This window comes from Tarenaya hassleriana, unplaced genomic scaffold (genome assembly GCF_000463585.1).
Source record: "Tarenaya hassleriana unplaced genomic scaffold, ASM46358v1 Cleome88, whole genome shotgun sequence".
Taxonomy (NCBI): Eukaryota; Viridiplantae; Streptophyta; class Magnoliopsida; order Brassicales; family Cleomaceae; genus Tarenaya; species Tarenaya hassleriana.
The window spans coordinates 157756-170502 of record NW_010971205.1 but is presented as its reverse complement, the minus strand read 5'-3'; the positions used below and the strand labels follow the sequence as shown (position 1 = coordinate 170502).

General features: G+C 39.5%; 2 protein-coding genes across 2 annotated transcripts; one reads left to right on the top strand and one right to left on the bottom strand.

Moving 5' to 3' along the window:
- Positions 1 to 5941: 5941 nt before the first annotated feature.
- LOC104803467 lies at positions 5942 to 7282 on the bottom strand. Its single transcript, XM_010527398.1, has 2 exons — positions 7172 to 7282; positions 5942 to 6565 (listed from the first exon to the last, which is right to left on the bottom strand). Exons 1-2 carry the CDS (start codon positions 7280 to 7282, stop codon positions 5942 to 5944), a joined length of 735 nt encoding a protein of 244 aa, XP_010525700.1.
- An 860-nt stretch (positions 7283 to 8142) lies between these two features.
- LOC104803448 (myosin heavy chain kinase C-like) lies at positions 8143 to 10367 on the top strand. The gene has a single exon (XM_010527382.2). The coding sequence runs from the start codon at positions 8580 to 8582 to the stop codon at positions 10011 to 10013; it is 1434 nt and encodes a 477-aa protein (XP_010525684.1). The 5' UTR covers positions 8143 to 8579; the 3' UTR covers positions 10014 to 10367.
- The last annotated feature ends 2380 nt before the right edge of the window (positions 10368 to 12747 follow it).

Below are 12747 nucleotides of genomic sequence, written 5' to 3'. Positions count from 1 at the left end.
TAGTTTTGCAGAGTTACAGGTTTTGGAGATGATTGGACTCGAAAAGGAGCTGATTGGAACGTTAAAGGAGAAGTCCGGATGAGATGCTCATGTTGCGACATCAATAACTTTCTCTACAGAGGTTCAAATCGTGCGAGACTTATACCATTGGAACGAGCACTTCAAGAGCTTCGCGTAGACACCAAAATCGTGTAAATCTGACACCGGAGCAGGAAGTTATGAGCGAAATCGTGAAGACCAGAAAACTGCTAGCGCAGGGCCGGATCCAACTGGATCTGGTCCGGATCAAGGACGCAGAATTTGACCCCAGGAATCTGGATCCGGTCCGGATCCACCTGGAATCGGTCCGGATCCAGTTAACCCTAATTCGCGATTTTCAGCATTGGAATGGGACTAGAACTCTTGGCAGCCACCCTAGGGTTATAAAAAGAGCCCTAACCACGTCCTAGAAGGGAAGAACCTCAGAGAACACTTAGATATAGATTTTTGGAGAGCTTTTGGTGAGAGAAGAATAGAAGTTCACGGGATTTCGGGAAGAAGAAGGAGGATTCGATCGTGAAGACTAGACATCGACATGAGCTTTTCTATCCCTTCTTTTATCTCTTTTTCTCTGTTCTTTCTATTGTTTTCTATGAACCGTGAGTAGATCCACGACTATGGGTTAGGGATTCGTATGTGTTTTGGGTATGTTTGAACCCTAACTTGGATTTCGGTTTTGATTTGATTCGGTTCTATTGATTTGCACTTTTATTGGATTGATGTTTGCTAACCCCTTGATCAATTATCTTGGATTCTGAACCACATAGAGATATGGGTTTGTTTCGGATCAAAATCAATAGGATAGATCGTATTATTCACATAGAGATATGGTTTAATCGATTTAGGGTTGATGATAGCGTTCTTTATGCACCTAGGGTTAACTTGAATAGATCGAGAGATTGACGAGTTACTCTGTAGGTAGGGAGTTAGTAGACCGAGAGGTGAATTCTCTATCTTTGTTGCTTGATGATTCCCGAATACAAGTCATAATCGTTATTCTCGCATGCTTAGCATATACCCATACACGCGAATACGATCCCGACACCCGTAGTCATCCTTGTTTGATAGGTTACTCGTTTATATTGCTTTCTTATTTCGTTTTCTATAGATTCCATACACTTCCATCATTACTTGCTTGCTTGCTTTGATCTCTTTTCGATCTAGATTTGGATTTAGCAACCGGTCCTCGTGTTCGACCCCGTGTTACGACGATCCGTATCCTTGCGGTGAGTTGTGAATCGGGTTATATATTTTAGACTCGGTACACACGTATCACAAGCATTCATACGAGATTATACCTTATTCATATATACATGCGTCTTACTTGTTGTTCCGGTATATCGATTCCATTAAATTCTTTTACCCTCCGATCCGATCAAATTGGATTCCGACCATCTCGGATTACCAGTTCAACTCGTTCCGAAGTTTTTACTTACCGTAGGTTGGTTTCATTCGAGTTTCATGGGATTCGGGTAAGGAATGGGTTAAGTAGGTCAGGTATATAGGTCGGTTGCATCGGATCTCGCTCGATCCGACGAAACGAGCCAAAACGGGGAGACAGAGGTCCGGAACGGACGGTCTACTCCGTCTGGAATGGATGGTCTGGGTGGTCTGGTCCCTCCGGTCTGAGTGGAGCTAGAACGGATGGTCCGCACCTGGACCGGACGGTCCAACTTCACCTTCTTCCCCGGAACCCTGCAAACCCTAGAACGAACGGTCCTGGCCTGGACCCCTTATTTTTATGACCTCATTCGAAATCGTATAAAGACAACTCATTCGGTCTAGGCGAACCAGTACTTCGGATTTTCCAATTTTTGCACCAAATTCAATCAACTATAGCTCAAAATAACCTAGGATTCATGGGGAACTCAAATCTACAATTAATTTCATGCAATTCTCACTCAAGGCAAACAAAACTCCATTTTCAATTTGATTATCATATTCGGGTTTAATCCAAAACACTCACCTAGCTCAAATTCGAGCTTGGGGTTTTACTAAGGAGGTTCTCTAGTGTTGATTTATGTGTTCCTTGGTCGATTTCGACCGAAATCGAAGCTTCAATCGATGATTGAATGTTCGGAGTTTTGAGAGAGTTTATAAGAGAGTGAGAGAGTGAAGTAAGAGTGAAATGGCCGAAGAATGGGCGGACTTAGGCGAAATCCCGCGTCCCAGAGGAAGCAAGAGGTGTCCCTGAGCAAGCAGAAGGTGTCACGCACTGGAGAAAAGCCGAACTTGCGGTCGTGACTCAGCAGAAAGGAGAGGCGGCGCGCGAGACCTGGCCAACGTCGTCAGACCCGACGGTCTGTGTATGCGGAACGGACGTTCCGCTTGGTCTGGAACGGACGGTCTGCTTACTCAGACCGGACGTTCCAGCCTCTTTTCCGCCCGTTTTCCTTGCTTGGGGTAGGTTTGGGGCAATGTTCTAGGGTCACACTTAGGATCGACAAAACCCTCGGGTTGTGTCATGTACACATCCTCGAGCAAATTCCCGTTAAAGAATGCGGTCTTGACGTCCATCTGCCATATCTCGTAGTCATAATACGCAGCTATGGCCAGCAGAATCCGTATGGATTTAAGCATTACAAGTGGTGAAAAGGTTTCATCATAGTTTATTTAGAGTTTCCTAAGGTTCGCTATGGATGACAAATTCACGGGTTATCACATTTAGGATCAACAAAACCCTCGGGTTGTGTCATGTACACATCTTCGAGCAAATTCCCGTTAAAGAATGCGGTCTTGACGTCCATCTACCATATCTCGTAGTCATAATACGCAGCTATGGCCAGCAGAATCCGTATGGATTTAAGCATCACAACTTGTAAAAAGGTTTCATCATAGTTTATACCATGAATTAGGGGTGGGCAAAAATATTCGTATTTCGAGTATCCGAGCGAACGAGACATGAGATCGGGTATTGATATTAGAATACCCAAATTTTCGGGTTCGGGTTCGGGTAATGATTATTATCTCATGGGTACTCTCAGGTACCCGGATAATAAAAAAATATTTTTAAAATTTAGATTTTTTATTAGATTTTGTGTTATTTTATTTAATATTAATGATTATATAGATATTATTAGGATATATTTATGATGTATTTTTTAAAAATAAATTTATTTTAGATATAAATACAATTTAAATTTATTTTGAATGATTTTGAGTGTGTATATATAAATATATTTTAAAATAATAATTGAAAAAATTACAAATATTCAGGTTCGGGTACCCTCGGGTATCCGGAAATTATCTCACGGGTTTTCGAGTTCGGGTATCCGATTTTACGGGTACGAGATCGGGTAATAAAACATGTAACCTGAGACGTTTGGGTTCGAGTTCGGGTACCCTCAAATTTCCGGATATCCGACCCGTGCCCACCCCTACCATGAATCTGCCGAAACCTTTCGCGACGAGTCGTGCCTTATAGGTATGCACGATGCCATCCATGTCGGTTTTCTTCTTGAAAACCCACTTGCATCCAATGGTCTTAATACCATCGAACGAATCGACCAAAGTCCACACTTTGTTGTCGTACATGGACTGCATCTCAGACTCCATGGCCTGGTGCCATTTCTCGAAATCGGAACTCGCCACAGCCTCTGAATACGACGTACGCTGGTCATGTTCTAACAACATGAGTTCGTCGTTTCCAGTCACAAGAAATCCGTATCTTCTGGGTTCTTGGCGAATTCTACCAGATCTCCGAGGTCCACTAGGAGGTGTTGTCTCAATAACTTGTGATACAGGTTGAACCGATTCGACCTGTTCACCCGGTTCTTCGACTATTTGTGGTTCTCGAACTTCTTCGAGATCTATTCTACTCCTACTAACTCTCTTGGAGACGAACTTTCTCTCCAAGAGAGATCCATTCCGAGCAACAAACACTTTGTTCTCAGATGGATTGTAGAACCAGTACCCTTTAGTTTCCTTAGGGTAACCCACAAATATGCATTTATCAGACTTGGCGGATAGCTTATCAGAAGCCAGACGTTTCACGTAAACGTCACATCCCCAAATCTTCATGAATGCTAACCCGGGACGCTTCCCAGTCCATATCTCATATGGTGTCTTCTGAACCGTCTTGTCAAGTTGGTTCTGCACCTCGTTTCTGAAAGTCTTGAACAATTCAAGCGTTTCAGACTTATGTCTCATCAAGTAGTCATAACCGTACCTACTGAAATCATCAGTAAACGTAACAAAGTACAGATAACCTCCTCTAGTGGGCGAGCTCATAGGACCACATACATCACTATGTATGAGTTCTAGCAACTCTGTAGCCCGTTCTCCTTTTTCTAGAAAAATGAGATTTTGTCATCTTTCCCATCAAACAAGAATCGCATGATTCAATTGACTCATAATCAAAAGAATCAAGAAGTCCATCATAATGAAGCTTCGCAATGCGTTTCTCATTGATGTGGCCAAGTCGACAAAGCCAGAGATAGATCGGATTTAAGTCGTTCGGCTTAAACCGTTTAGTACTTACGTTATAGATCGACCTGTATCTAGATGGTTCATCTTCCAAAACATAAAGGCCATTAAACTGGTAACTCTTACCATAGAATAAATTGCCTCTATAAATGGACAGACATTTGTTCTCAATAACAAATATGAAACCATCTGAGTCTAAACATGAAATCGATATAATGTTTCTACTGATGGTAGGTACAAAAAACAATCATGCAACTCCAATACAAGGCCAGAAGGTAAAGTGAGATCGTAAGTGCCGACGGTCAATGCAACAACTTTTGCTCCATTCTCGACGCGGAGATCTACCGCGAAAAGGAAATTTTCCCGAAAGTTGGACCGTCCGGTCTAGGTCTGGACTGGACGGTCTGACCCCTACGCAAAACGGACGGTCTGTTTCTTCGCAGAACGGTCGTTCTGGCACGGCTGGACCGTCTGGTCCAGGTCTGTATCAGACGGTCTGTCCTTTGTGCGGAACGGACAATCCATCTTCAACCAGAACGGACGGTCCGGAACGGCTGGATTGTCCGATCCAGGTCTGGATCGGACGGTCTGGCCATCTAGAACTCTTCCAGCTCGTTTCGTCGTTCCTTCTCGCTTCATTCTCTTCAGGTGTGATCCATCCCTAATGGTGTGTGACCCTGTAGGCTCATTCGAAGTGGTAGTGGCTTCGGAAACCCTTTTCCCAATCACAAGTCATGGTTAGGCTCTAGCAAGACGCCATGACCACCCACCTAGAATAGAGTTAGAGGTGATCTAACATAGCCAGCAATAGTTTGAGCTCTGATCCTTTGTCTCACGATGTCATATGTTGAATAAGGGCATGGTTTGAGCCACCCTTCAAGTTCAACCGCTTACTCGTCTTGGCAAATCGACTGACAAAATAGATGTAACTTCATCTACAGCGTGGCCACATATTTTCACAGTCCGATTTCCACGAGGGGCCCAAGACATCTCTCCTGCTTAGGAGGTGACAAGTCCCGTATTGCATGTCTATTATCTACATATGATTCGTGAACGTATCTAAGCAACGCTGTTATGATCATCCGGTTAAAGACGACGTTTGACGCAGTCAAGACACGCCACTCCTCATATCAGATACTCAAGAACGAACCGTTGTATGAGATTCAAGTCATAACTCATGTCCATATGACGATCTCATGCGGGTCATCCAGTCACTCGTTCCAAACGAGTACCCATGATCGTGATTTGTATCCAATGCATATGATCATCATCATCAATCACACATCATGCTGGTCTTAATTCATCATTGTTCCCACAATGACAACTGACCAGGGAATTTAGAATCATCTGCAATGATTCAAGGATATCTATCGAAACATAACAAATATGTCAATCATATAACGGGAAAAGTAATGCATTCATAAACCAATGAATCAATACATAGTCAAAATACCATATCACGGATCATCGTAGAGCATTATAACCAACACTTTCGTATTTGATCAGTGATTTTTTCGAATGTATAACGTCCCCAAGGAAATTTTTCACAAAACTCCAAATCATTAACCATGTCTACCAAATCATGGTTTATGTGATCATCTGTTGTACCATGATCTAAGACTCCTCCAAGTAACATCACAATTGCCAGTTTCTTCCGGTCGGCAACCCTATGAGTAGGTGTCTTCTCTAGTTGCTTGAGCACACCTTGTTTAGTCACCTTTCCTTTTCCAAATGTCTTAACTCTAAAGTGACTTGTTCTCTTATACTCCCACCCTCCCGGATATTCACCGCACTTTAATCCGCATATTAGTGCGTGCTCGATGATCGAGTATCTGATTGGTACACCATTATAGACAAACCACAGCTCTTTATCATCACCGACCCTCACTGCATGGTTTATCAGATATGTCGTCGGCGCCATTTTCAGGGTGTCTTCAAATTGATCATGGAATAGATGTTGAAACTGCGATTCGTTCTTGAAGTATAGCCACTCTTTCGCTGTTAATAGATCTTTCAGGTTTTTCAATGTCTCCGACGGGTAGCATCTAGTATTTATCCTCGGACAGAAATGAATTTCCTCCATTTTGAAGTAATATGATACCTGCAAAACATAAAAAATTTAACACACCATGCAATATAAACAAGTCTATGACCTGTGATCTAGTCACCTGTGATCCAGTGACCTGTGTGACCTACACGAACATATAATTATGTGACCTGGGACCATGTGAACTGTGACTCTGTGACCTATAACCGACATGTGACGTTGTGACCATACCACCATGTGACTCTGTGACCTATAACAACATGTGACGTGACCATACCACCATGTGACTTTGTGGCCAATGACAACATGTGACGTTGTGACCATACCGTGACCTACACAAATCACTATGCAATCCATACATCTATAATCCGATTTAAAGGTTACTGTGACTCTTTTTCTCAGTCCTAAATCAGAATGTACCCAATTAGTTACCTAAATCTCTACTGATTTCAGAAACCCCAAATCACAATGTCACTCATTTCACATGACAAGTAATTACCTCACTTACAGATTTTAGAAACCCAAAACCCTACCATCTACTTCGAAATCTCCAAAATTTCAGAAACCCAAACCCTAAATCTCTACTTATAGATTCTGAAATCGATATTTCAACTAAACAACAACCAAAATCCAACCGGAAGATGATTTCATTTAACCTACCGTCTGTCCTTTTAACTCCGAAATTTGCAGACGATCCTCATTTTCGGAGGAAGAAGATGATGAAGACGACTGTACCGAAGATTCTACAACCATTTTCTTCCCTTTCGTCATGTCTTCCACAAATCTCGACTCGAATCTAGTTGCAAACAGAAATTTCGACACAGAGAGAAGAAGAGGAGAAACCGAAATTGGCTCAGACGAAAATACAGAACAAATCGGAGGTTTTAGAGTGAGAGTTGAGTTCAGAGGTTTTCTTTTGCCTTTTTAATTTCGAAACTGAACAAAACGTGGGAGAGAGAGTGTGAGCTGCCAAGGGTAACTTTGTCGTTCTATTTAATTTCATGGTTTTTTTGTCTTTTTATTTTTTCAATATTTTTTTTTTCAAGGGTAGGGTGAAAAGTAGATGAGTGGTCAAAGAATATAATGGATATATTGACCATTGAACCATAATCAAACGACCGGTGGTACACTGATTTGAAACCCATTGGGACACATATATCATAAATCATTCAACCACAATCATACACTAATAATTTGTAACAATTTAAAATATATACAACAGTGGAAACATGAAATTTGAATCCGGTCTAAGAATAAACTTATTCATAAAATTCATATTCGGATCCAAACTCTAAAACCCAAAAATCAGACAATTTTATCTACAATATTTTTAATGTCTATGTATTTCAATGTAAATTTTAGAAATCTTTCTAATACAAACCATATAAAACTAATAAATATTTTTTCTAGTACTTCTTTTGTTTCTAACAAGAATTATTTTTTGGTGTAATGATTTTTAATTTACTATTCGACTTATAAAAACCATACGAATATAAATCATACACTCTACGTTGTCTAACAAAACTGATATAATCTATTTCTTTTTGCAATTTCGTTATTAAATTGTTTTTTTCCGATTTTCTTTTTCAAGCGAAACCGGTACCCCCGGTGTACCGGTATCTGACACTCAAGCATCGTACGAGACTGACACGTGGCGCTACCCCACGTCGACGGTTCACCAACTCCTACTGCCCATCACGCCACTCCTTTCCTATTTATATCATCCCCACCTTCCGCCCATACCACTGAATATTTTCTCGAGAAAATCCCCCGAGGCATTTTCCCACCCACCAAACAAACAAAACAAAACCTTACTTTCTCGGCCCCAGCCCATTATTACCGTTAATCGTTTCCGACATAAAACATAATTTTCTGCGGGTAAAGTTTCCCGAGAAAACCCCCTGTAATTTTCCCACTGACAAAAAAAAAAACAAAAAACCATATTGTACTTTTCCCATCACCATTCCAAACTTCCTATCCTTCAAGAAAATCCTTAAAAAGCCCTCCTAATTTTCAAGTTTCTCTCGTTGGTTTCCGAGAAATCCTGAAAAACTTTCCCACCATCAACATGGTTACTGCAGAGAATCACCATCATCACCGGAGACCAACCTTCGCTGCCTTCTTGAACGCCGACGCCGACGAAGCTTACAGCAATGGCGACAACAAGCAAATCCGTTCCACTACGACGAATCACAATAAATACAACAGTAATACCAATAATTATCAAAGGCCAAGCAACGCCTCCACGGCGACAACGACGACAACAACGAGCGAGGAGACAGTTTTGTCTCCGTACGTACTGTCTCCATGGAACCAGACTTTCTCTCCGTCCACCGACAAGACTCCGTCCACATCCCCGTGGAACCAGACGTACTCTCCGTACTACAAATCCCCGTGGATCTACCAAACCGGGAATAACCACGAGTTAACCAACGATTCCGAAACCGGTTTGATCGGTACGATCGTGAGGCAAGAAGGGCATGTCTACTCGTTGGCTGCTTCCGGAGATCTTCTGTTCACAGGGTCGGACTCTAAGAATATTAGGGTCTGGAAAGATCTCAAGGATTTCGCCGGTTTCAAATCGAACAGCGGTTTGGTTAAGGCGATTGTATTAACTGGAGATAACCGGATTTTCACAGGTCATCAAGACGGGAAAATCCGGGTCTGGAGAGGATCTAGGAGCTTTCCAGGGAGATATTCTCGAATCGGAAGCTTGCCCACGTTGAAGGAGTATCTAATGAAATCGATGAATCCGAAGAATTACGTCGAAGTTCGTAGAAACAAGAACGTACTCAAGATCCGACATTTCGATGCAGTATCCTGTCTGAGCGTTAATGAAGAACTAGGGTTACTTTACTCTGGTTCTTGGGACAAGACCCTCAAGATCTGGAGATTATCAGATTCCAAGTGTTTGGAATCGATCCAAGCCCACGATGACGCCATAAACACTGTCGTCTCGGGTTTCGACGACTTGCTCTTCACCGGATCAGCCGACGGGACGTTGAAGGTGTGGAAACGTGAGTTACAAGGAAGAGGAACGAAGCATTTCTTGGTTAACGTGTTGATAAAGCAAGAGAACGCCTTGACGGCGTTAGCCGTCAACTTGACGGCGGCTGTTGTCTACTGTGGAGCTTCTGACGGCTCCGTTAACTTCTGGGAAGGGCTTAAGTACCTCTCTCACGGTGGGTCCCTCCGTGGCCACCGCATGGCGGTTTTGTGCCTCGCCACCGCGGGTAATCTCCTGCTCAGCGGTGGTGCCGACAAGAACATATGCGTGTGGCGGAGGCATCCAGATGGGACCCACACGTGGGCTTCTGTTCTGATCGACCACGTAGGCCCCGTCAAGTGTCTAGCCGCGGTGGAGGAGGCTGTGGGTGATGAAGAAATCGACGGCATCCGCCGCGTGGGAGAGAAAGTCGGTGACCAGAGTTGGATAGTTTACAGCGGCAGCTTGGATAAGTCTGTCAAAGTGTGGCGCGTGACGGGGTACGCGCTGCCGTAAATCAACAAGCGCGTGGAAGAGGATAGTTCTACTTTGGCTAGTTAACTTGCTCGCCGTCGTAGGTCTGGACGTCGCGTGAAGATGCACGCGCAGACAGAAACGTTCTGCGTCCCATGTGATTCGAGGCTTTTGTGGTCGAGGCAAAGTTGATGTGGCCGGCAGAGAGATGATATAATGGCATCGCTGTCGGCCAATAGATATCCGCCACGTCATAGAATTTTCGTATTCTCTTTAATTTTTATGGGGAAAATCCGAAAGTTGCTTTTTTTTATGTCCTTTTTTCCCGTTATTCTGTGTAATTGCAAATATTTGAATTGTATTGGGAAGGCTAAAAAATGAAAAACGAATATTCTTCTCTAAAAACAAAAGAGAAAAAAGGTCTTTACATACGCATAATATGATTTGTTTTTATTTATATTTTCATTAAATTTAATATTTTATTTGATAAAGGCATTTGACGTTCTGATTATTTTGAAATATATATGGTAGATTGCTTTTGTTAGTTCAATTGTTGAAAATGGAGTATAGCCGTTGCAATTTCAGGAATAACATTTTTTATTTATGTTTTCTGGACAAAAGTAGAAAGTCCCACTTTCTTTGGAACTTTGTTTCACGTGGTCGGTTCAAAATGTAAAACCCCGCGCATGCATACTCAAACAAACCATTTTCCGTTAAAAAATTAATAAAAGTGCCTAACATTCATCTGATTTAATATAATCTATTATGTTTATAGAGATTTAACTTAACGAGCTAAATGAAATTAGTGAGTTATAAAAAATTGATTTGTAGGGTATATGCTTCTGAATTTATAGATATAAGAGAAATGAATTTAACTAGCTTTAGAATAAAAAATAAAATTTTGAATTTGATTTCATTTGCTTATAATCCAACCTAATTAATAATCAATTGAAATTGAAATTTTGCGCGCGTTATCAAAAAAAAAAATTTTGCGCGGTTAATCGCAATTCGAAGTTGAAATCTTAAAATCCTATCCTCATTTGAAATTGGAAGAATTATTTTTAAACATAGGAAGAATCTTCATAAAAACTCTATATTTTTCTCTGGTTAATTCCACAAAAAACCTCAAACTTGTTAAAATATCCCAATTAAAACTCTGAACTTGTAATTTACCACAAAAACCCCGAATTTGGTAAAAACTTCTACAAAAATTACAAATTTATTATTTTCTTCCATATCAAACCTTTGATTTGTTTGACCAAAAATTTTGCTGACGTGGAACGACGGATTGCTGACATGGCCCTGACTGAGTTGACACGTCAACACCATGTCATCATTTTAAAATTTTAAATATTTGATAAAAATATGTATGTACAAATATATATATATATATATATATATATATAAATTTATACATTTGATTAAAATATTTGTATATTTAAAATTTTAAATTACAAAATTAATATATATACAAATATATATATGTATAGATATTTGATAAAAAAAACTATATATGTATGTATGTATGTATGTATGTATGTATGTATGTATGTATGTATGTATGTATGTATGTATGTATGTATATAGGTATATGTATATATATTTGTATATTTAAAATTTTAAATTACAAACTTAATATATATTTGACTAAAAATTAGAAATTTATATTAAAAATTTTAAAATGATGACGTGGCATTGATGTGTCAACTCAGTCAGCGTCATGTTAGCAAAATTTTTGGTCAAACAAGTCAAATATTTTATATGGAAGAAAATTGTAAGGTTTTAATTTTTGTGGAAGTTTTGCCAAATTCAGGGATTTTTTTTATGGAAGATTACAAGTTCAGAATTTTATATGAAATATTTTAACAAATTTTGGATTTTTTGTGGGATTAACTCTATTTTTCTCATATCAATGATTAAACCTGTAATTTTTTCTAATAAAATAAACTATGAATTAATTCTATCTGACCAATAAATTAGTGGACTTTCAAATCTATATATATATATTAATAAAGATGTTTAAAGAGATTTGGTGAGGACACCTAAGCATCCTATGTGGCAATTTTCTTCATTTCAATTGGTTTATAAACATGTTCATTAGTTTTAACTACATGAAAAATATCAATTGACTAATTAATGAAAAACAATATTATTAGTTATCTTAATGAAGAAAAATTAAAAAATTTCATCTTTGTAATATAAAAAATATTATTAGTTATCTTGATAATATTATTCAAATTACAAAATTAAAATATAATATTATATAATAATCTTGAGAGAATGATAAAAGAAAAATATCAATAGAAATCTAGGTGGAATCTTTAATAGTATACAAAAAAGAAAATATCAATGGACATTTTGGTGGAATCAACCTAGCGTGATAACAATCATTTAATAACCACTAATGAAAAAAACTATTAGTCTTCCCCACTAATTCACTAATGAAAAACGTTACTAATGAAAACCGACGTTATAAATATTTGCATTGCATGTCCATTTTATTTATTTTTTGTATAATTGCAATTAAAGTTCTTGGTTGGGGTGAAGATGGTTTTTATTTGATGAGCAATCCTTGCATTCTCTAGCATGTTCTGTCGTTGTGGAATATCTCTCGAGTGTAAATGTGAAACAGTTTATAATCCGTAGCCGTCGCAAGATATTTGCTTATCATATTGTGATCCAACTCGCTGAGGATCTCTCCCAAGGGTAATTTTCAACGATTTCTTTTCATTATTTTATTTGAAGAAATCGTGAGTTTGATCGAGTGCAGGTAAAG

Excerpts from the sequence above, each read along its gene's own strand:
- LOC104803467 (XM_010527398.1), bottom strand. The coding sequence starts at position 7,282 with ATGACGAAAGGGAAGAAAATGGTTGTAGAATCTTCGGTACAGTCGTCT. Across the intron at positions 6,566-7,171 it reads CGGAGTTAAAAGGACAGACG|GTATCATATTACTTCAAAAT; the intron begins GTAGGTTAAATG and ends TATGTTTTGCAG.
- LOC104803448 (XM_010527382.2), top strand. The coding sequence starts at position 8,580 with ATGGTTACTGCAGAGAATCACCATCATCACCGGAGACCAACCTTCGCT.